At 44.4% G+C, this 22457-nt stretch overlaps 1 protein-coding gene across 6 annotated transcripts in view; it reads left to right on the forward strand.

The window, feature by feature from the left end:
- DPY19L1 (dpy-19 like C-mannosyltransferase 1) overlaps nucleotides 1-22457 on the forward strand; it is a 251591-nt gene that overhangs the window by 14596 nt on the left and 214538 nt on the right. For 5 of the 6 annotated variants that reach the window (XM_075586669.1, XM_075586667.1, XM_075586666.1 and 2 more), the window contains exon 3: nucleotides 18291-18359. The exons of the other annotated variant lie outside the window; for it this stretch is intronic. In XM_075586669.1, the coding sequence (XP_075442784.1) occupies nucleotides 18291-18359 (69 nt within the window). The remainder of the gene's footprint in view (nucleotides 1-18290; nucleotides 18360-22457) is intronic. 6 annotated transcript variants of the gene reach the window in all.

Below are 22457 nucleotides of genomic sequence, written 5' to 3' on the forward strand. Positions count from 1 at the left end.
CCGGAGTCTAGTAAGCCGTCCACCTGCCGGTCTCCGATGGTCACCTCCCGCAGATGCTTCTGCCGGACATCGTTGGGCTGCATCCCGACTGGAGCAACCTGATGTCCCCCGCTCTCTGCTGCTGGTCCTGAGGTGGCAAGTGCATTCTCTCCGCTGGGCATCCCTCTGTGGGCTGGTTCCACGGCTGTACTTGGCTCCTCTGTGTGTGCCAGTCGCACACGGGCGACCGGCCTCGCAGCTGGTGAGCGTTGCCCCTGATGGGGTCCCTTGGACCGGTCCCGGTCCGGACAATCTGGCCTGAGATGTCCAACTTTATTGCAGGAATAACACCGCCTCTCATGCTTGAACTCTGCAGCCTTGGGTGCGCTGTTTGCTGCCGCAGGCTGGTATGTCCACGGAGGGGTAGTCTTAGCGCCCTGAGCCACACGACCCGCTCCTTTGGGTGCTACAGGGTCCTTCATTGCAACTCGGCTGGCCACATACTCATCTGCCATTTTCGCTGCATCCTCATAGGTCTGAGGTTTATGGTCATAGACCCATCCCCTCACATCTGTGGGAAGCTGCTGCAGCAGCTGCTCTTGAAAGAATAAGTCCAGCAGGGTATGGAATTTTGTAACCCCATTCCCCTCCACCCACTGAGTCCAGTGCAAAGCCATCCTACCGGCATAGGTGCTGTATGGCTCTCCGGGGAGTACCACCCCCGTCCGGAACTTGCCCCTGTAAGATTCTGGGGTCAGGTCATACTGGGTTAGCAGCTTGCTTTTCACATGACCGTAGTCATCGGCAGCCACGCGTAGAATATCCATGACAGTCCGTTTGGCTTTGCCAGATAACAGTGGTTGCAGTCTGACCACCCAGTCCCTCCTTGGAATTCGGAACCGGGAACACTGCGTCTCGAAGTCATTCCGGAACGCATCTGTGCCATCCACGAACTTGCTGAAGCTGTGATGATCCGCCCGGGAAAGACCTTGTTCCCCGTTTTCAAGGTAGGAGTTGTGGGTTCTTCCTAGCACTGCTGTCAGGAGCTGTACCCTCTCCGCAGTGCTAACACCCGTTCCCCATGTAGCCAGAAGTGCAGTGAGCCCAGCAGCTGCTACCTCGTCCGCAACCCCTGTCGCCAAGCCACCCACGACCGGGGGGTCACTAGCACTCTCCTCATGTCCTTGCAGCCCAGGAGCTGGAGGGACCTCCTGCACTCCGGGCTGAATAGCGTCTGCCAACACAGCAGCTACGGGGACTTGCCCCTCTGGTAGGACCCTGCGGTCCTCATGATGCTCCAAATCCTCCTCCAGTTGTACCTTCGACCGCCCATCTGTCTGTAAGCCATACCCCGCACATTTCTCCACGACTTTCTCTCTGACCTGAACTTTCCTGAGTGATCGCTCATGGTGCCTTCGGGGTATGGGTGAAGGGAACAGTGAAGTCTCTTGTGCTCTTTAGAAGTGTGTGTCAGTTGCTACTTGTCTGAGGAGCTCGCAAGCTACAAGGTCCTCACTATATTACAGAGCCCGCAGGAAACTGCAATATAGGTTTAATCAGTATCCCACCAGCTGCCACCAGTTTTTTAAAAGCCTGTCACGATGACACCAACTTTTATCAACACATTTATATTTCTGGGTACTTGATTGAACAGAACAAGTTGCAAAATAAATTGTGATTTATTTCATTAATAGACAAACACACGACATCTGCAGAATACACTGAAAACAACACTCACTGGGATAAGGGAACGAAATAAATTGTCCTTGGAACGAAAGAAAGTTTCCTTTGCTTGCAAGCGCCAGAAATGCAACCTTGGTTTTAAAAGTCCTGTGGTTATGTTGTTATTAACCCCGTCACTCCTGGACTGGTTGCTGCTGGGCTGGAACAACGTCTTACTTCTTTACATCATGGATTAAAATTCAGGAATCACACTGCGGATACCTGGGGAGCCACAGTTATAGACTGGCCAAAGCTATCTTTAACATGTGGATCCAATCCCCCTCGTGAACAAAACAACCCACAAATAGCCAAGTTACTGACAGTTCATAAGACCGGTCAAAAGGGCTGTCCGGTGGGCAGGGCGCATGAGTCAGGTTGATGCCCATGCCACTTAGCATACCTGGGCTACACCCATTTCTTGGCACCACTAAGTCTGATTTTTGACCCGGAGGGGTCACTAGCCTGACATCTGCTGTGCATCAGTATGTCAGTTTTGTATACATTATGGGTCTGCTGGGTCTTTTCATAACTAACACTCTTTTAGACAGGAAGATGCTAATCAGCTCGATCTCTTTGAGGCTCCATCATAAAAATACCGAAGCTCATTCACCCATATCACAGCTGTATATCCACGGAATTCCTGCTTGGACTTACAAGAAATAGCTCCTGCCTTACATTTAAGATCTGGAGTTTTTACCCACTTTATTAAACAACATGTTACGTTTGTGTTATAACTGAACCACTACATGCGCATAAATATCATTTACACTGTATTTGCACCTCAAAAATCAGGTTTCTGGGTGCTCTCGTTCTAGAATTAGTATTTCTCATTGAAATGCCGGCTTCTAGACTGCCATCATGTGTCGGTTAGAGGGTATGGCAAGCAATGCATCTTGTCTTTTACCCTCGCAGACAGGGAATGGCCTGCAAATGGGGAATAAAAATGGCTGGGACGGGGCAACCACAGTAATGCATAGCAAATCAGGTATTAACCCCTTCCTCCCCGTCACAAACTGCTTCAACTCATTTGAGGGCTTCCTTGCATGTACACCTTGCTTCAGGTCCTGCCACAACATTTATGGGGTTTAGGTTCTGACTTTGACTAGGCTAAAACATATGTATGTGTAAGAGATGTGTGCAGAGGTACTTATGGTACTTACAATTTGGGTATAATTATATTTTGGCTTTAGTGAGCCTGTTCATTTAACCCGGCAAAACATACAAAAACAACAAAATAACAAACCCCTATCCCTTTGTAAGGGCTAACTTACTTTCCCAGACCCTATCTGCAGGACTGGAGGGATATTCCCATCACCAGCCTATCACCCCAAAGTCTCAGGAAGTACCTTAAGCAGGTGGCCCTCCATATCAGTCTCTGGCAGGTTCCTGGGTCCTCTCTGTGTCCAGGAAATATAGGTGTCTGGGTGTCTTGATCTCAGCACAGCCTTTGTGCTCAAGACAGTGTCTGTGTGCAGGCTTCTCTGCTCTCCTTCTGTCAGCCCAAATGTGAGCTAAGGAATCTCTTTCCTGTTTCTCACATCAGGCTTTTCTCAGAGTCCTAATCAACCAGATGGAGTCTGGTTGATTGCCTGTGTGCAATTAACCAGGTCGCTGCTTGATTTAGAGGCAGTTTCTCACAAACAGTGATAAGTCCCTGTTACAGTATGTATGTATATCTTTATTTATATTGAACTAAAAGTGTGCTCAGTGCTTCACAAAGAATACAGTACAGGGAATTGTTATAATACAATAAGCGCAGCAAGATCAGACAATAGGAAAGGAAATCCCTGCCCTGAAGAGCTTACAATCTAAGTGGTATGATGGTGTAACGCGTAGCTCACCACAAACGAAGCGCGACCGCTGTGCTGAGGTAGGGAATTGAGTAACACCAACCCACAGCCACGCGGGCGCGCCTAGGATATAGATTGGTCGTTCAAGCCAGGTCAGTATTATAGATGTGAGAGTAGTTGAGGGTACTTGCCAAATCAGGAGAGAAGAGTTGCGGATCGTCGGGGTGCGTAGCCAAGTTCAGGATTGGAGAGTAGCGGATCGTCGGGGTACGTAGCCAGGTTCAGGATTGGAGACAGGAGAATGGTCGTTCGTAGCCGGATCAGGGGAGGAGAGCTGCGGAGTCCAATGAGAGTAGCAGTGTCAGGCAACAACAGGTTAACAGGCAAGGCAAGGTCACAGGAACAGAATGCAGCAAGGCACGGCGTCACACAAGACTGCTCAGCAATGAGAGTCTGGAACAAGAGAGTATATAAGGGGAGATCCTCCAATGAGAAGCCAGGGCAAAACCAGGAAACCAAATCCTATAGGCTGCTGGTGCACACAGGTATGCTCTATGATGCAGCCTGAGCAGGAAGGGAGGCGGGACTGACCCGTGCGCGTCTCGGAGGTCAGGGGGCGGAGTCTGGTGCGCAAGACACTCCCACGCCGGTCCTGTCCGTCAGCGGGGTGTGGCGGAGACTGGGGCATGTTTCAGAGGGGAGGCTGGACGAGCGCAACTGCCGAGCGTCAGAGCAGGGGGCGGGGCCAGGACCCGCGGACTGGCAGACAGACCGCGCAAGATCCGCGCGTGTAGCGGGACCGCAAGACTGCGCTTCCTGAGTGTCAGACACAGCAGCAGGTTTGAGGTGAGGAGACCGTCTCCAGCCGCCAGGATGGCGAATCCTCACAGATGGAGACAACAGGTGAGGGAATAAGTGCTTGGTCACAATAGTTGGTATGAGTGATGGTGGGTGTGGGACAATAGCCATGAGTGCAGGCTATTGGGATGCTTGATTTGTGAGGCGAGTTTTAAGGTTAGTCAGTATTAAATTAGATAGGTTAACACCATTAGCAGGGGAGGAGGTGGCAGGGAGGCGTGGGTGAGAGTAGGTGTGTATGTGGCTAGGTTCAAGATTAGGAGAGATATCCTAAAAGGATAAAAAAAAGACCCTCCAGAGATTTGCACTCTACAGTGCTTACTGCCCAAAGTCATGCAGTAGCTGCAAAGGCAAACAAGATCTTATCTTGCCTCAAACGGGCAATGGATGGAAGGGAAGTAAACATAATTATGCCCCTTTACACAGCATTAGTAAGACCACACCTTGAATATGGAGTACAAATTTGGGCACCAATCCTAAGAAAATACATTATGGAACTAGAGAGAGTGCAGAGAAGAGCCACCAAATTAATAAAGGGAATGGACAATTTAATTTAGGAGAGGCTAGCTAAATTAGAATTATTTACATTAGAAAAGAGGCGTCTAAGAGTGGATATAATAACTATATACAAATATATTCGGGGACAATACAAGGAGCTTTCAAAAGAACTATTCAGCCCATGGGCAGTACAAAGGACTCGGGTCATCCCTTTAGGTTGGAGGAAAGGAGATCTCACCGGCAACAAAGGAAAGGGTTCTTTACAGTAAGGGCAGTTAAAATGTGGAATTCATTACCCATGGAGACTGTGATGGCAGATACAATAGATTTGTTCAAAAAAAGTTTTTGGATATCTTTTTAGAAAGGAAAGGTATACAAGGATATACCAAATAAGTATACATGGGAAGGATGTTGATCCAGGGATTAATCCGATTGCCAATTCTTGGAGTCAGGAAGGAATTTATTTTTCCCCTTATGAGATATCATTGGATGATATGACTCTGTTTTTTTTTTGTTTGCCTTCCTCTGGATCAATAAGTAAGTATAGATATAGGATAAAGAATCTGTTTTCTAAATTTAGCATAGGTTGAACTTGATGGACGTATGTCTTTTTTCAACCTCATCTACTATGTAACTATGTACTAAGATGTTAGCAGAGTAATATGGCGCAGCCAAGATAGATTGACTTAAATACTCTAAACACATTCACTTGACTAATAGTTAAGGGAGGGTGAAGATTTGCTTCATTAGATGTGCGAAAATACATGTCCAACCTTCCAATATATATCAAATAGTCCACGGTCTAGTTCTTTTCTCAATTTATTCAGAGACAATAGAAAACATCTTTTACAACATAATTTCAGGCATATAGAATTTAGTTAGAATGGAATAACCTTAACTTGGTTATTCTTATCTTGGTGTTGAATGATTCTGAATTCTATACTGTAAATCAAAATGCAATCGTTATACATTTCTCTTAGTCAGTCTAAACATGGCAATCGCCTGTTTTTCTCAGTGTCAGCCCAAAATATTCTTGGTCAATCATCAATGTTTAAACCAATGTTCCTTCATTTAGCAATATTTAATGATTTAGAAGACCTTTCTTTGTTGTGTCACTAAGTAACTTTAGTTAATCCTATATTGTAACTTTAGTTAATCCTATATTCCTTATCTCTTACGACCTCTCTCTATTGTATTGTCTTTCTAAGTATTTAACTGACCTTTGAATCCAAACTCAAGACATCATATACTATTAAACTCAGCAGACATTAAACACACAAGGTTTAAAACATGTATACACCTGGCTGTCTATCTTATCTTTGCAGAGTCAGCTAATCATTTTCCAATATAATTTCTATCTTAATTCTAAATGACTTATTTTAACCAGTAACATGCTGAATATATATGAATATAGAGAATATAGCATAATTAATATTTAGGTGTGAAATCATCCTCTCTTCAGAGGGGTCTGCCTATTCTACTCAGACAGACATACCAAGGAGTTATTAATTAGATTCGTTCTGTTGCAATGGGGGTTAAATTGATAGAAGAATTCTACTCAGACAGACATACTCATGTGAAGAAATGAAACGGAATGTTAGTCCAGGTATTCAGTATGCATCCATGTTTAAAGATATTAAAAGATATAGAAAACACCCAGAGATGATAAATCCAGTATTAACTCCACATACACTTTATATGTGACAGTTAAGATCTTACTAAGTTGTTAGCACAGCCATATGGCACAGTCAAGATAGACACAGATAAAACACGGAATTTCTTCTTCTACAGCCTTTTTTTGTGTGGATCTGCTTGTATATTTAGGATCATTGTCTTGATGCATGACCCAGTTTCGGTTCAGCTTCAGCTCACAGACGGATGGCCTGACATTCTCCTCTAGAATCTTCTGATACAATGCAGAATTCATGGTTGTGTCAATGATGGCAGCCGTCCAGGTCCCGATGCAGCAAAGCAGTGTCAAACCACACTCTAACCACCATGCTTGACATTTGGGATGTGTTTCTTCTGTCCGAACGCAGCGTTTATTTTTTTTGCCAAACATAATGTGTCTCATTGAGGCCAAAAAGTTGATGCTTCTGTGCAGAGAACATTGTTCCAGAAGTCTTGTGGATCATCTATGTGCTCTTTGGCGAGCTTCAGATGGACAGCATTGTTCTTTTTAGGGAGCAGTGGTTTTCTCCTGACTATCCTTCCATGAACACCATTCTTGGTCAATCTTTTTCTGATGGTTGATTCATGAATAATCACATTAGCCAAAGCGAGAGTGACCTGCAGAGCCTTGGATGTTGCTCCGGGGTTGTTAGTGACTTTCTGGATGATTTGCCAGTTTGTTTTTGAAGAGATTATGGTAGGACGACCACTCATAGGTAGAGTGATGGGGGTCTTGAACTTTGTCCATTTGTAAACTATCTGTCTGACTGTGGATTGGTGGAGCTCCAAATCCTTAGAAAATATTTTGTAACCTTTTCTAGACTGAAGAGCATCAATAACTGCTTTTCTGAGGTCCTCAGAGATTTCTTTTGATCATGCCATGACGTGTTACCACAAACCTGAATGGTGAAGACCAAACTCACAAAGTTTCTGATCTTTATATAGGGTGGGGCCTCCCAAATTCACACCTGAATATCTACCTAATTATTTAAACACCTGATTTTAATTATCCCCTTTAATTTAGCTGATTAAAACCAGGGTTTCACTTACTTTTGCACATACCCTGACTCTTAATTACTTGTTTGTCATTTTTTTTCAAAAGGACATGGAATTGGTTAATATAAACCCTATTGGATATTTACGAAAAGACTGGTTTTGAGTCAAGAAGGTTATCATGGAAAAACTATTGAATTTCCATAATTATCATTGGGGTTCACAAACTTTTTCTCATGTGTGTGTATGTATATATGTATACACTGTGATGCCGACACCACATTGCAGTCTCTTTTGTCCCAAATGAGGCAGGAAACACTGTATTTCTCTATACTTGGGGTTTATTTACAGGGATAAATAATATTAATAGGCCCACCATCCCTTTAAGAAAACCAAATAAAATCCTATCCCTATTCAGGGAACTAACTGACTTCTAAGGCCCTTACTATCAGGGCTGCCAGCTAAGCCGGTTGTCAGCCCACAACATGCCCTGTCATAGGCAATACAGTAACAGCACAGTCTTTGTAAACAATAGAAAGGGTCTTGCTTATCTTAGTCCACCTGGCGACATCCCTGCTTCAGCACAGTCTATCGTCCTTCCTTCTTCTCTTTGGGATTCAACCCCACGGGAGCTCAGGGAAACTCCTGTGTTCCTCTGTAACCAGCCGTCACTGCTTCAGCACAGCTCTCTCAGCAGTGTCTCTCACGCTTCTTTAGCCAGCCTCTATTAGCTGGGGAGCTCCTCTGTCTCCCCTCTTCTCTGGGGAAAAACTGTCTCTCTGTGCCTTGCAGCTTCCATACTCTTAAAGCAGTTCCTGATTATTCAGAGTAGCCAGATTAGCTTCAGCTGCTGCTTTTCTCTAGGGAGGATTAAATTAACTCTCTGTGGTGCAAAAAGTCCAATTGCTGCCCTATTCAGCCCCTAGAGGACTGCGATGGCACCACAACACATACAGGGAGAAAGATGCGCTAACATAGAATATTAGGGATCAGGTGTGGCTGGTGTTAGTTATGGTTAAAATGCTAATGTCTAAACCTGGGCTACCATGAATGGGCAGCTATTGCCAGCTGTATAAGTCCATACAGAGAAAGTTCATTGATGAAGTATGGAACGAGGAGAGACCAAGTGCCAGAATAGAATTGCTGCTGTTCTTGATAGTGGTCTTGCGAGTCACCGGGCAAGCTTATCGAAGGAAAAGAGGGCAAGAGACGCTTCCATGGCATAATGAATTAATTTGTGTAAAAGAATAGTTTTAAAAAATGCGCACTCACAATTTATAGAAGTGTCCAATCACAAGATATTAGGTAGGGTTTGTATGATCTCTGTGTGTGGCGGTCGATTCGCTAGTTCTCTCCCGCGGGGGTCTTTTTCGTCTGCGCACCCGTACCTGCTCTCCCCCCCTTGCTCGCGCCCCCCACCCTTACCTTGTCTCCGGCATTTCTGACGTCACGACGTCAAGTGAGGTCGCATTGCCATGGCAACACCACGTTATGTGACGCTGCTGCATCATTTGATGCCGCGTTGCCATGACGAGGTAAGGGAACATACAGAATCCTGGAGCTCTCATGGGATATCACTTAAATGCTTTGGGGAAGAGCGCAGGGCCTCTATAAGCGTCGCACCCCTCCCAGAAAATTTCACTCACCCCTCAGTTTGTGTACCCCTGCCATAGACATCAGTGTCATTTCACATCACTTTCAGCTCTCACACAAATGACAGGAAGATACAATGATACTAAAATATCTAGCAGTAGCATCACGTATCTTATACTAAATTATCTAGCACAACACAGGAGATCTATCACTACTAAAGAAATTCTGTCTCAATGAAAACTGCTATCTTAAAATCACACCCTCTATTACTGTTACCAAATGGTCCCTCTCACAGGAAGGGTCTTAAATTACATCACACAAAGGTGACATTTGTGCAGACGCGAAATGCAGAACGCTAAACATGGCAGCACACAGTAGAAAACCATGAAGTCCATTGCTACAATGACTACAAAAATGTATCTTTTTTATGAAAAAATAAAAATAAGCCTACATTTAGCCTTTAATAGTAATAATCCCCTTAGAACAGGGCATTACTGGCCAATAATGCCCTGTACTTCAGGGATTATTGCTTAAATATGCCTCACTATTTATTTATTTATAAAGTATTTTACCAGGAAGTAATGCATTGAGAGTTACCTCTCGTTTCACTAAAGCGGTTATATGGAGCAGTAGGAGTTACCCAATGTTAGGATCATATTGGAATGTACAGTATACATTTCTGCATCCCTTGCAGTCTATTAACCAACTTTTTTCTGAGGGGAAAAAAATAAAACCAGACCACATGGGGTGTAAACTTGGTATGATTAGGAAACCTGCACCCAAAAATATATGAAACTTAGAAGACTGCTGCTCTACTGTAATTAGCAAAAAAAAAAGCAACCTTTTTATTCTCATATTACAGTATCAGAAGCAGGGGATTTCTGCTTCGTGATCTTAGTGCTCATTTATACATCAGAGAGGTCCCTTGATCCACGTCATTAAAAAATCTTATTTTGGGATAGAGAAAACTGTCAAACAGTATAATGCAAGTTGGTACTCTTCATTTAAGCCATGATGTGGGGAACGTCCTGTACACATGTATGTATGTATACTGTATATCAATTTATTTAAATAGCTCTTTAGGCGATGCATGCAGAGGTCAGGAAAGGAGACTTGTGTTTGAAGAAGTAAAGGTAGGCTGTTATTCAGCCACAGTTCAGCAACATAAAATAGAGCTTCAGCAAAAAAATGGTCTATACTGTATACTGTACATACTATAACTCAGGCACACACCTCAAGACCTAGTGTCCCTCTGCAGACCAGGAAAAGGCGACTGTGCGCTGTATGCTGCCTGCCTTTTACATTTTAGAAACCCAGCTGAGCTCGTTAATCCTCCTGCCTTTTCCAGGCAGGGATTAATCCCTCGCTGGCCGACACCCAACAGCTCTAGCTGTTGGCACCCTGTTACAAGCACCAACATTGTATGTGCAGCTCTTTAGAAAATTACAATACAAACAATTGGGATAAGATCAGCATGTAATTGCCCCCCAAGCCGACCCTCTTTTGAAATCCTAGTTGGCAAGATCTGCCTCCCCTTTTCTAAGCCCATCCTGATTGCTGGCATCTACCACCCCCTTAAAGCCCCTCTACAGTCCCTGACTGATATCACCCAGTTTCTTGGCTCTATTTCCTCTCTGAATAAGAAGAGTAAAAGCTGCTAGTTCTTGGGGATTTTAACTACAATTGGCTCGACCCTAAAAACCACAAAATTCAAATACAACTCAAGTCACTTAACCTAACGCAACTCATTTCCCAACCTACACAGACAAACCTGAAATCTCATAAATCACTCCTTGCTAGACTGGATTCCCTTCTCAAATCCCAGCAGAATCCAATCCTCTGGCATCCTTCCCGACATTTTCAGTGACCATGCAATAGTGTACTGTGTAAGGAAAATTTAAACCACCCCATTTCTCCTCATTAGAACATTTAGAAACTTGAACCCACAACAGTTTCTGGCTGACCTTACCAACTGCCCTTGGTACAGAATCAACTTAATTCCCGACCCCTATTCTGCACTCGACTATTTCCAATCCGAGTTCTTAAAACTCTGTGATACCCATTCCCCACTACGCAGAATAAGAGTATGGGTGGCCCACCTTCCGTGGGTTACAACTGACCTTATAGCGCTCTACCATTTCAGGGATGCCTTGTGGAAAAGCTACAAAGTAACTAGCACTACCAAGGATCTTAATAACTACAGATGCCTGCGGAATATGTGCACAAGGCAAACAAGACATGCAAAAGCACAATACTCCTCTGACAAACTTCGCCAGAATATATCAAACCCAGCTAACATCTGGAAGGTTATCCACAACATATACCAGTCTTCTAGCCATTAACAACCAAGTAATATCACTAAGGAGGATATTACTCTGACAAATCCCACTGACATTGCAAATGTATTCAATGATTACTTTGTGGGGTGTGCTACTAACTTATTAGCGAAACGAAACCCAAACCACAAACATGTACCTCATTCTGAGAGTACCCCTTTAGCCCCACCCTCTCCAAACACTGCTCACAATTTTCAATTTGTCCCAGTATCTGAAGAGGAGATTACACAAGCGCTCCTCAAATTAAAACTAAGCAGCCAATGTGGACCCGACTTACTACAATCTAAGTTCCTAAAATGTGGTGCCCCAGCCATTGCCAAACCAATTGCTTCATTGGTCAACTCTATTCTGTCTGCAGGCCATATCCCCAAGGGCTGTTATAAACAGGATGCGGCCGTGCGGCCGCGCTTTCCTATACGAACGCGCGTGCACGTGCGGCATGCTTTTCCTGTATATAGTGCCGGGAGCTGCAGGTAATATATATGTGTGTGTATATGTATGTGTCAGTATATGTGTGTGCATGGGTTGTGTGAGTGAAAGGAAGTGCTAGATAAGATTTTTTAATGAAAAAAAAACTTTAATAAATATATATTTTTTTAACTTCTGCAATCATTCACACACAAACACACACACATCCATATAAACACGCATACATGCATACATACACACACACATACATTTGAGTGCAGGCAGCGGCGCAAAAAAGATCAATTTCCTCATCTTCGCCGCTGTCTGTCGGCTCCCCTCTCCCTGCCGTGCGCGCGCGCGGCCGTTCTATAGAAAGGCTGACTAACGTCAGCCAACTAAAAATCCGTGGCCGGCACAGCACGCGCCCGGCACTATAGAACGTGCCTTAGATCTGGAAACTGCCAGAGTTGTCCCAATCTTCAAAAGTGGGGACAAAAACACTGTTTCAAACTACAGGCCAATCTCTCTTCTCCCAATTCTATCCAAAGTCATGGAAAAATGTGTTCACTCCCAATTAAGTGATTACTATACCAAGACAAATTTCTCTAGCCAATTCCAATCTGGCTTTCGCCCCAAACACTCCACGGTAACTACCCTGCTAAAAGTTTGCAATGAAATCAAGTGTGGAATGGAACGGGGACAACAAACTGTTGCAATATTCCTAGATTTTACAAAGGCTTTTGATACTGTTGATCATGTTATCTTGCTTATGAAACTCCAGTGCTCTGGAATAGGGAAGCATGCTTTAAACTGGTTTTATTCCTGCCGATCAGGTAAATCCCAACATGTATCTATCTCAGGCTTTAACTCCAACCCCTTGGATATCACCTGTGGTGTCCCGCAAGGCTCTGTTCTGGGGCCCCTACTCTTCTCAGTGTTCATCAATGATCTCCCTACAGCTTGTAATGGAGCTTCAATACACATGTATGCAGATGACACAATCTTATATGCACACAGCCCTAGCCTCTCCGACCTTGAACACATACTTCAATCTGACTTTTTAAGACTTGAAAATTGGATTTCCCGAAACAAACTGTTTTTAAACACTGACAAGACTGTAACAATGGTATTTGGGACCAAGGCTACATTTTTAAAGCTTCCAATGACTGAGCTCCAGATCAGAACCAACGCTAATACAACCCTAACTCCTGTTACTAGTTTTAAATACTTGGGCATATGGTCTGACTCCCATTTAACATTTGGGATGCACATTGATACCCTGACTTCCAAATCCTATGCCAAACTAGGTGTACATTATAGGAAAAAATCCTCCCTAAGTCTGGTGGTCAGAAAGTGCATCGCACAGCAGATGCTAATGCCAATTATCGACTATGGGGTCATAGTATACGGCTCGGCACCCCAAACCCACCCTCGCAAACTTGATACCCTCTACAATTCAATATGCCGTTTTTTTCTCCAATGCAACTACAACACACATCACTGCGAAATGCTCAAAGAACTAGATTGGTCATCACTTGAGTCTAGGCCAGGGGTCTCCAAATTCGGTCCTCAAGAGCCACACACAGGCCAACTTTTATGGATATCCCTCTTTCAGCACAGGTGTCTCAATCAGTGGCCCAGTCAAGCACTGAGCCACTGATTGAGCCACATGTGCTGAAACAGGGATATCCATAAAAGCTGGCCTGTGTGCGGCTCTTGAGGACTGAGTTTGAGACCCCTGGTCTAGGCGCAAAGTTAATCTCTCCTGTCTTGCCTTCAAATACTTTCTGGGCAAGCTACCCGTCTACCTGAATAAGCTCCTCTCCCCTACCACATTCAGCACTTATCATCTGAGATCTGACTCCAAAAGACTGTTCATGGTCCGAAGGTTCAGCAAAGTAACTGGCCGTTCCTCCTTCTCTTACCGTGCACCCCAAAACTGGAACATTCTACCGGAGACTCTCACAGCCACCACCAGTCTATGTTCTTTCAAAACTAAAGCTGTCTCACATTTTAATCTGGTCTGTAACTGTTACATATGCCTATAATATATATATACCATCTTTAACTGTGCATGGAATGTCTTGTATATAATGTACAGTATACCCTGTTCACTTATGTAACTATGTATTTGTAACCATGTATTATTTGTCATGATAACTCTGTGCCCAAGGCTTACTTGAAAACGAGAGGGGACTCAATGTATTACTTCCTGGTAAAACATTTTATAAATAAACATTTTATAAATAAATGTAAGTGACAACAGAAGGCAAAGGGAGGCCTTGCTGACAAGTTTACAATTCAATTGGTAATTGGGAGAAATACAGTATGTTCCAGTCAGTCATACAGAATTGAAGTACATTGACGTCAGACTGATATTTCAGGAAGGGAACTTTATCAGGCTAAACATTTTTAAGTATTAAATAGTCAAAACCACTCCCAGTGATTACCAGATTCATTGTACAACCGTCATCATATTTAGGATAGCCTCCAGGTCATGCACACATGCAATGTGATAGTCTTCTTTGAAACATTGGGGGTTACATTAATTATGGGCTACTTGGCACTGTGGTGTCGTATTAATTTCGACAAGTGACCAGCAACAGCGCAACCCACCCAGCTTTAAGCATGAGGGGTGGGTGTGGGAGCGAGGCACGAGGGGGGAGGTTTCCGCTACTATGCCCACCCTTCATAATTTCTCCCATTGTAGCTAACTTGTACGGGGGGTGGTGGATGAGTGTGTGTATGCCTGTGTGTGTATGTCACACAGAAATATACAGCCAATAGGACTTAGAAGGGGACGCCGTAACAGCCGCCTAACCCGCCCCCTTCTAAGTCCTAAGTGTTTTATGCTTTTGTCCACCCTGACACTAAGGATCGAACACCACTGATATTCCTGTTACTGTCCCCCAGGTAAACTCCATCCATGCTTCTGCACAGGTGGTACAGTCAAAATGACTGAACCACTGATTGAGCCAACTGAGCTGCAGCAGGTACTGTATATCTTTAAAACCTGGCCTGTTAATAGATCTTGAGGACCAACGCTGTCTTAGGGGGTAATTTGTTAAGCTGCAATGCTGAAGTGCTGATCCGGCAAGTCAATTGGAGAGTCTGTGCGGTTGTGCCAATTTGACATTACCATCGTAACTTAATGAATTACCCACCTTAGAGTATGGACCTAATAATTTGTATGTCTGTCTTTGCATTTACCCACGTTGCACCTTACAATAACAATGAGATTCTAGAGATGCTCGCCCTGTGAGAGTTGGTTATAAAGCGGTTTCCTGTGTCTTCTTGAGAAAACAAAGTATTTCCTTGATTGTTTGATTACCTAGAGCAGGGGGGCGCAAACTTTTTTCCCTGCGCCCCCCTGACGGCTGTCCCCTCGCTCCCGCGCCCCTCCCAACTCCAACTTACCCGCGCTCCGGCGTAATGACGTCACGTTGCCATAGCAACGTGACGTCACATGACCTCGCAGCGTCATTTTGACGCCGCGTTGCCATGGCGACGCAGGGAGTAAGCCGCCGGATTCACGGTAAGTTAGGTTTACAGAGGCCCTGCAGCTCCCCCGGCACTTAATTTAAGTGCCTTCGGGAAGCGCGAGGGGCCTCTGTAAACCCCGCGCCCCCCGTCGGCAGTGTCGCGCCCCCCCTGGGGGTCGCGCCCCACAGTTTGCGCACCGCTGACCTAGAGCTTAAAAAAAAGACATCCTGCCAAAAAAGTTAACCTTCTCAGGCCTTAGTTGGTTAATACCTTGGTTGCCATGGTGTTATTATTACAAAGATACCATAGGGAGAAGAAGTGGCTTGGCAAGTATACTGACTGTTAACCATGTCACTGAGTTTAAATCAAGGGAGCCTGGTTCAATTCCCTTGTGACCTTGGGCAAGCCACTTTATCTCCTTGTGCCTCAGGCACCAAAAACATAGATTGTAAACTCATCTGGGCAGGGACTGTGTCTAAAATGTCAATGTGTTGCGTACTGTGCACTATATCACTGTACTATAATTGTAAAACGCTGTGTGTCCCATTGGGAGAAAAGCGCTATACAGTATGAAATAAAGTTATTATATAGTCTATTTTTGAGTGTACTGTAAAGTGACTTCTGGCGCTAGGTGTCCTATGACATATCACTGCTTAGTAAATACTGTATGAGTGTTATACTACGGAGAACTAGATAAGTGGAATTATATTTGGTTTATAAGATAAACAAACAAAAAATGTAAGCTTACAGGATGTTTTCTGTAGTTCTATGAAGACATGTACTGTAGGTGTATTTGGATCTGAGCAGGGAGATGCTGACGTTGTTTATAACTTATCATTGATTTTGTGTTTAAATATATGCTGCTTTTGTAACAAAGACTTATTTTTAAGGGTATTGTGAGTGCTTATATGGAGGCTTTTCTCTCTTTTTTTGGTATATTTGTTTATTCTGCCAGGCACCACTGGGGAGCTAGTATACTTGGGTGATGTCCATTGCTCCAGTCTCTAGGCACCCATATTTATTACATTAGTTTTGCTGTTTGAAATGTTGTATTGTATTGTATGTCTTTATTTATATAGCGCCATTAATGTACATAGCGCTTCACATTAGTAATACATGTGGTAATCAAATAAATAACAGATAATATAAATAACAGATCATGGGAATAAGTGCTTTTGACATAAAAGTAACATTAAGGAAGAGGAGTCCCTGCCCCGAGGAGCTTACAGTCTAATTGGTAGGTAGGGAGAACGTACAGAGACAGTAGGAGGGAGTTCTGGTAAGTGCGTCTGCAGGGGGCCAAGCTTTATGTATCATTTGTTCAGAATATCCACAGTGCTATTCATATGCTTCTTTAAGCAAGTGTGTCTTAAGGTGGGTCTTAAAGGTGGATAGAGAGGGTGCAAGTTGGGTACTGAGGGGAAGGGCATTCCAGAGGTGTGGGGCAGTCAGTGAAAAAGGTTTAAGGCGGGAGAGGGCTTTAGATACAAAGGGGGTAGAAAGAAGACATCCTTGAGAAGAACGCAAGAGTCTGGATGGTGCATAATGAGAAATTAGGGCTGAGATGTAAGGAGGGGCAGAAGAGTGTAAAGCTTTAAAAGTGAGGAGAAGAATGGAGTGTGAGATGCGGGATTTAATCGGAAGCCAGGAGAGGGATTTCATGAGGGGAGATGCTGTTGTGATATGTGGGATAATGTTTGTGCATTCTACATGGTTACCATTTATTGGAAATGATCCAATCCACAAGATGTGGTCGGCAATTCATTAGATGGCTTTTCTAACACATACCAAGTAGCTGTAGGGGAACTGTAGGCTAAGTGTATTCTGCCTGTTAGCCAAATTCTGTATTCTGTACAGCTTTTGAGTGGCTTACTGCAGTCATAAAATTGCCCATAATATCTTAATAGAAAATAAATGTTATTGTATATTGTGTTTGATACTGTTGCAGGGAACATGCAACCACACACACGGGTTCTCTTGATAAGGCTTCTTTATTGAGCCTTAAAAACATACAGCACACAAAACAAAATAGCTTCTCTTCAGCATACAAAAACAAAATAGCTTCTCTTCAGCAGACAAAAACAAAATAGCTTCTCTTCAGCATAGAAAACAAGGCAGCTTCTCTTCAGCATGCAGGACACAGACAGTTCATCACACATGTACTTTGAAAAACAGACCTTATAGCAGTAATCTCTTCAGTATTTCAGTCCTGTCTCCTGACCTGGGGGTTTTAAAACATCTTGATTATGCAGCTGGGGTCAGACTAATTAAGCAGCCCTTCTCAACTGAAACTTAACCTCGTCACTGCTGCACTGCAAGCCTAAACATAGGTTTACCAGGTATATGGCTGTTGGCGTTCATTCACCCTGTCACAGATACCAACAGATAGTTGAAGCCATTGTCATATCCGTTACCATAATTTAATTTAATATGATTAAGTGAAACATTACATAGACCAGAACAAGAAGCCAGTCAGCGAAGAACTTTCACGTGGGCTTCAATGGCCTTGAATCTAGAAGTAAAGCCAAGTAAAATATCTTGGCTAGATGAGGACACAGCCTCAAGTTAGTCCGAGTGCTGTTGATACTTTATCATTTAAATAGACTGTCAGGGACCATTCAGTGTGCCAATAGATGATGTGTAATGTCAAAGTAACTGTTGGGATTTTTGGTCATTTGCTAGAGGAGGCGGCGTTCAGCTCTCCATGGGAGCGATATGAATGGAAGGGGAACAGAACAGGACTCTTTCCATTTGCACCATCAGTGATGTCACAATCATGTGATCACTTGCAATGTATTGGAAGGGCTGTGACGCTGTTGTGTCGCAGTTCCTCTGACACACAAAGGGTTTAGAAAGTGCTACGGTCTACAGTATAACGGTCTTGTTATTCTGCATAGAATTATGTTAAAGTTTGACATTTAAGTCTCCATGTGAATTAACAGCTATTTTCTTTTAACAGTCGCTCACAGTGAGAAACTACGCTTCTTCAAGATTGCAGATAAAAGAATAGTGATCTTTTTTTTCATAGGTGAGAAGTTAAACTAAAATAAGATTTGTTGTAGAAATAAGAATGTCTTTAATCTGTTTTATGGTAAACATAGGAAACGTTTTAGTGTTTGTTTAATGAAAAGCCTATACAACAAAAGACAAAAATACCCAATGCTACATCCAATGTGACCAAATACATAGTTAAATACATTAATGTTAGTATTCTCATGAGTAGGGTCATTTAGTTAAACCCTTTGGCCAGAGCGTTATACGGCTGTGCTTATTGTGCCTGGCGACGGCGACGCGACGTCGCTCCAAAACAAATCAATTGACTCCGTCGTAAGCGCAACAGAGCGACGTCGCAACCAAAAATTTGGAGCTGGGTAAATTTGATTTTTTAGAGACAGTCGCCACATGTGACTGTCTCTAACCCAATCAGAGAGCGCTGCCCGCCCTCTTTGTGACGTCACTAGCCTTAACCAAATTACAACTTTTGCTAATGGCGACAGGTGACGTCATTGGTCGCGTCGCCGTCGCCAGCACTATAAGCGCAGCCTATGCCTGCAGCCACTTCATGGCATGACCAGTATGCAGGTCCTAACACTACCTAAGGGTCAATTGATATAGGATTCCTAATTATTGTGTTTAGATATATGAAAAATCAAACATTGCCTTAACTCTTTAGTGCACCATATTCCTTTTCAGGACTATTTATTATAGCAGGTTTTAACATACTTCCCAAGCAGTGCAAAATCAAACACTCTCCTGATTGAGATAATTTGTTGCCAATATTCCCAGCAGTTTGAGCTGCAAACTGTAACAATAGATAATATTACCTTAGTAATATAAGACTACATTGTAGCTGCTGTGTTACACTGACTGAAGGATTGATTGAACCTGAAAGGCAGGCATTTAGTGAACCCTTGAAGCAGGTTCTTTGCTGATCGATTACGGGAGTACGAATTGATCGGCAGCTTACTGTAGGTAATGCGTTTTCAATAAAGATAATCAAATTATTGATTATTTATTTTATAATGTTCCGCTTGGATTGCCTATTTTTAGAGAAGCCCAGTTTATTTCTCACTGATTTAATCCCTACAGTGCCAGGGATATTTGAGCTTTTACTTGCTGTTAATAAAAATTTAAAAAAACTAAGAAAAAAAAAAGATGGCTGCAATATCCCAATGACGTGGCAGCTTTCTATTGGCTGCTGTAGCGAGGCTGGCCCTGGCATCCATATTCCGGGAGATTTGAATCTCAAATATCTCAGTGGTCCTCAGAACTCTGGAAAACACGGTCCAGTTATTTTAAATCCTAGATAAAATAAATATATATATCTATATATCTATATATATACTGTATATCTATATCTATATCTATCAATGTGAAGGGATTGGGCACACAGATTGTATGAACCAGGCTACTGGAGAGGGTGCTGCTATCAAGAGTACCTATAAGGCTAACGCAATGACGCAATAGGTTATCTGAATAGGTTTGTTTATTTAGCCACAAAAACATGGAGCACAAAGAGCTTCAGCATATTTGTAAAGTAACAAAAAACCGCCAAGCTTAGAACAGTCCAGCTAAAGAGCTTTGCCCTTTTCCCAGAAAGGATGGTTCAAGTCCATGAAAAGCACAAAGTCCCACTATAACAAACTGTGTTGCAAGCTTGTCTACCTCCAGCGTTTCAGAATGTGCTCTGATTCAGACAGGAACTCTTACAAGTGGGATCTATGGGTTCTTAAAGCCCCTTAAGGCTTTGGTCCCGCTGCGGCCGGCGGCCGGCGCGACCGCGGGCCACCAGCTCCTTACCTCCGGTCTGGATGTTCCCGCTGGCTCCTTCCGGCGTGGCTGACTGCGTGCTGTGACGTGTCAGCCAGCCGGAGCTACAAGGAGCTTGTGGTTTCGGCGAGTGCCGCGTCACGTGACACGCAGGAACCAATCACGGATTGGATCCCAGCAGCCAATCCGCTTTCCCCCCCCCCCCTGCTCCGATTCCCCCCTCTGCTCCGATCCCCCCTTCCGTTCCCCACCTTCTCCGATTCACCCCCCGTTCCAATTTCCCGTGTGTGAGTGCCTGCGTGTGTTTGTGCCTGCGTGTGTTTGTGCCTGTGTGTGTTTGTGCCTGTGAGGGCTTGTGCCTCTGAGGGGGCTGTCTGCAGTCTGCAGTGCTGCGTGATGGTCCTGCCTCCTCACGTCATGGCCGCGCCCCCCACCCGTTTTGGCCACGCCCCCCGCGCCGGAAAAATTTCAGAGCAGATCGCAGTGCAGTGAATTGCACGCGCCGCCTTGGGGCGCGTGCAGCGGGGCCTTAGCCTAACAATGCAGCTGGGACATGGTTAATTAACCCAGCCTTTTCTAAAGCTTGACTCCAGACCTATGCCTAGGTCTCCTAGGCATAGTGTTGGGATAGTGAAATCACCCCTCCCCTGTTTGTGTGTGGCTTCGGCCATGCATGGCTGACCATCCACCCCTTCTAGAGAAAATAAATCAGGGTTTGCGTTTCACTTCCCAGGCCTGTGCGGATTCTCAAACAAGAAGAGTTGGAGGGCCATATACCACCTGGTCAGTCTAGCATTAGAGTCCTTCATTTATTTTAACCATTTTAGTGGAGTGTTATTGGTCACCAGGGTAAAATTGACTCGTTCAAGGTAATGCCTCAAGGCCTCAATTACCCACTTCACTGCAAGGCATTCCTTTTCAATCACAGAGTTGTTTTTTCGCAATCGGGAAAAAGAATCAGGTGTTCTACCCTCTCAAACTGTTGTGATAGGACTTGGGGCAGTTCTATCTGATGCGTCAGTATGAACGCGAAAAGGCATGGGGTAGGGAAAAGGCAGGGGGTAGGGAAATCAGACTCTCAGACCCACTCTCTCTCTCTCAGACTCTCAGACTCACTCTCTCTCAGGCTCTCAGACCCACTCTCTCTCAGACCCACTCTCTCTCAGACCCACTCACAGACTCAGACCCACTCACAGACTCAGACCCACTCACAGACTCTCAGACCCACTCTCACTCACTCTCAGACCCACTCTCTCTCACTCTCAGACCCACTCTCACTCAGACTCTCAGACACACTGTCACTCAGACTGTCAGACCCACTCTCACTCAGACTCTCAGACCCACTCTAAGACTCTCAGACCCACTCTCAGACTGTCAGACCCAGTCGCAGACTGTCAGACCCACTCTCAAGACTCTCAGACACACACTCTCTCAGACACACACACTCTCTCTCAGACACACACACTCTCTCTCTCAGACACACACACTCTCTCTCTCAGACACACACACTCTCTCTCTCTCAGACACTCTCTCTCTCTGACACACACTCTCTCTCTCTCTCTCTCAGACACACACTCTCTCTCTCTCTCAGACACACACACTCTCTCTCTCAGACACACACACTCTCTCTCAGACACACACACTCTCTCTCTCAGACACACACACTCTCTCTCTCAGACACACACACTCTCTCTCAGACACTCTCTCTCTCTGACACACACTCTCTCTCTCTCTCAGACACACACTCTCTCTCTCTCTCTCAGACACACACACTCTCTCTCTCAGACACACACACTCTCTCTCTCAGACACACACACTCTCTCTCAGACACACACACTCTCTCTCTCAGACACACACACTCTCTCTCTCAGACACACACACTCTCTCTCTCAGACACACACACTCTCTCTCAGACACACACACACTCTCTCTCAGACACACACACTCTCTCTCTCAGACACACACACTCTCTCTCTCAGACACACACACTCTCTCTCAGACACACACACTCTCTCTCAGACACACACACTCTCTCAGACACACACTCTCTCTCTCAGACACACACTCTCTCTCTCAGACACACTCTCTCTCAGACACACACTCTCTCAGACACACACTCTCTCTCTCAGACACACTCTCTCTCTCAGACACACACTCTCTCTCTCAGACACACACTCTCTCTCAGACACACACTCTCTCTCTCAGACACACACTCTCTCTCAGACACACACTCTCTCTCTAAGAAACACACTCTCTCTCTAAGACACACACACTCTCTCTAAGACACACACACTCTCTCTGACACACACACTCTCTCTGACACACACACTCTCTGACACACACACTCTCTCTGACA

This window comes from Ascaphus truei, chromosome 2, assembly GCF_040206685.1.
Source record: "Ascaphus truei isolate aAscTru1 chromosome 2, aAscTru1.hap1, whole genome shotgun sequence".
NCBI classification, from domain to species: domain Eukaryota; kingdom Metazoa; phylum Chordata; class Amphibia; order Anura; family Ascaphidae; genus Ascaphus; species Ascaphus truei.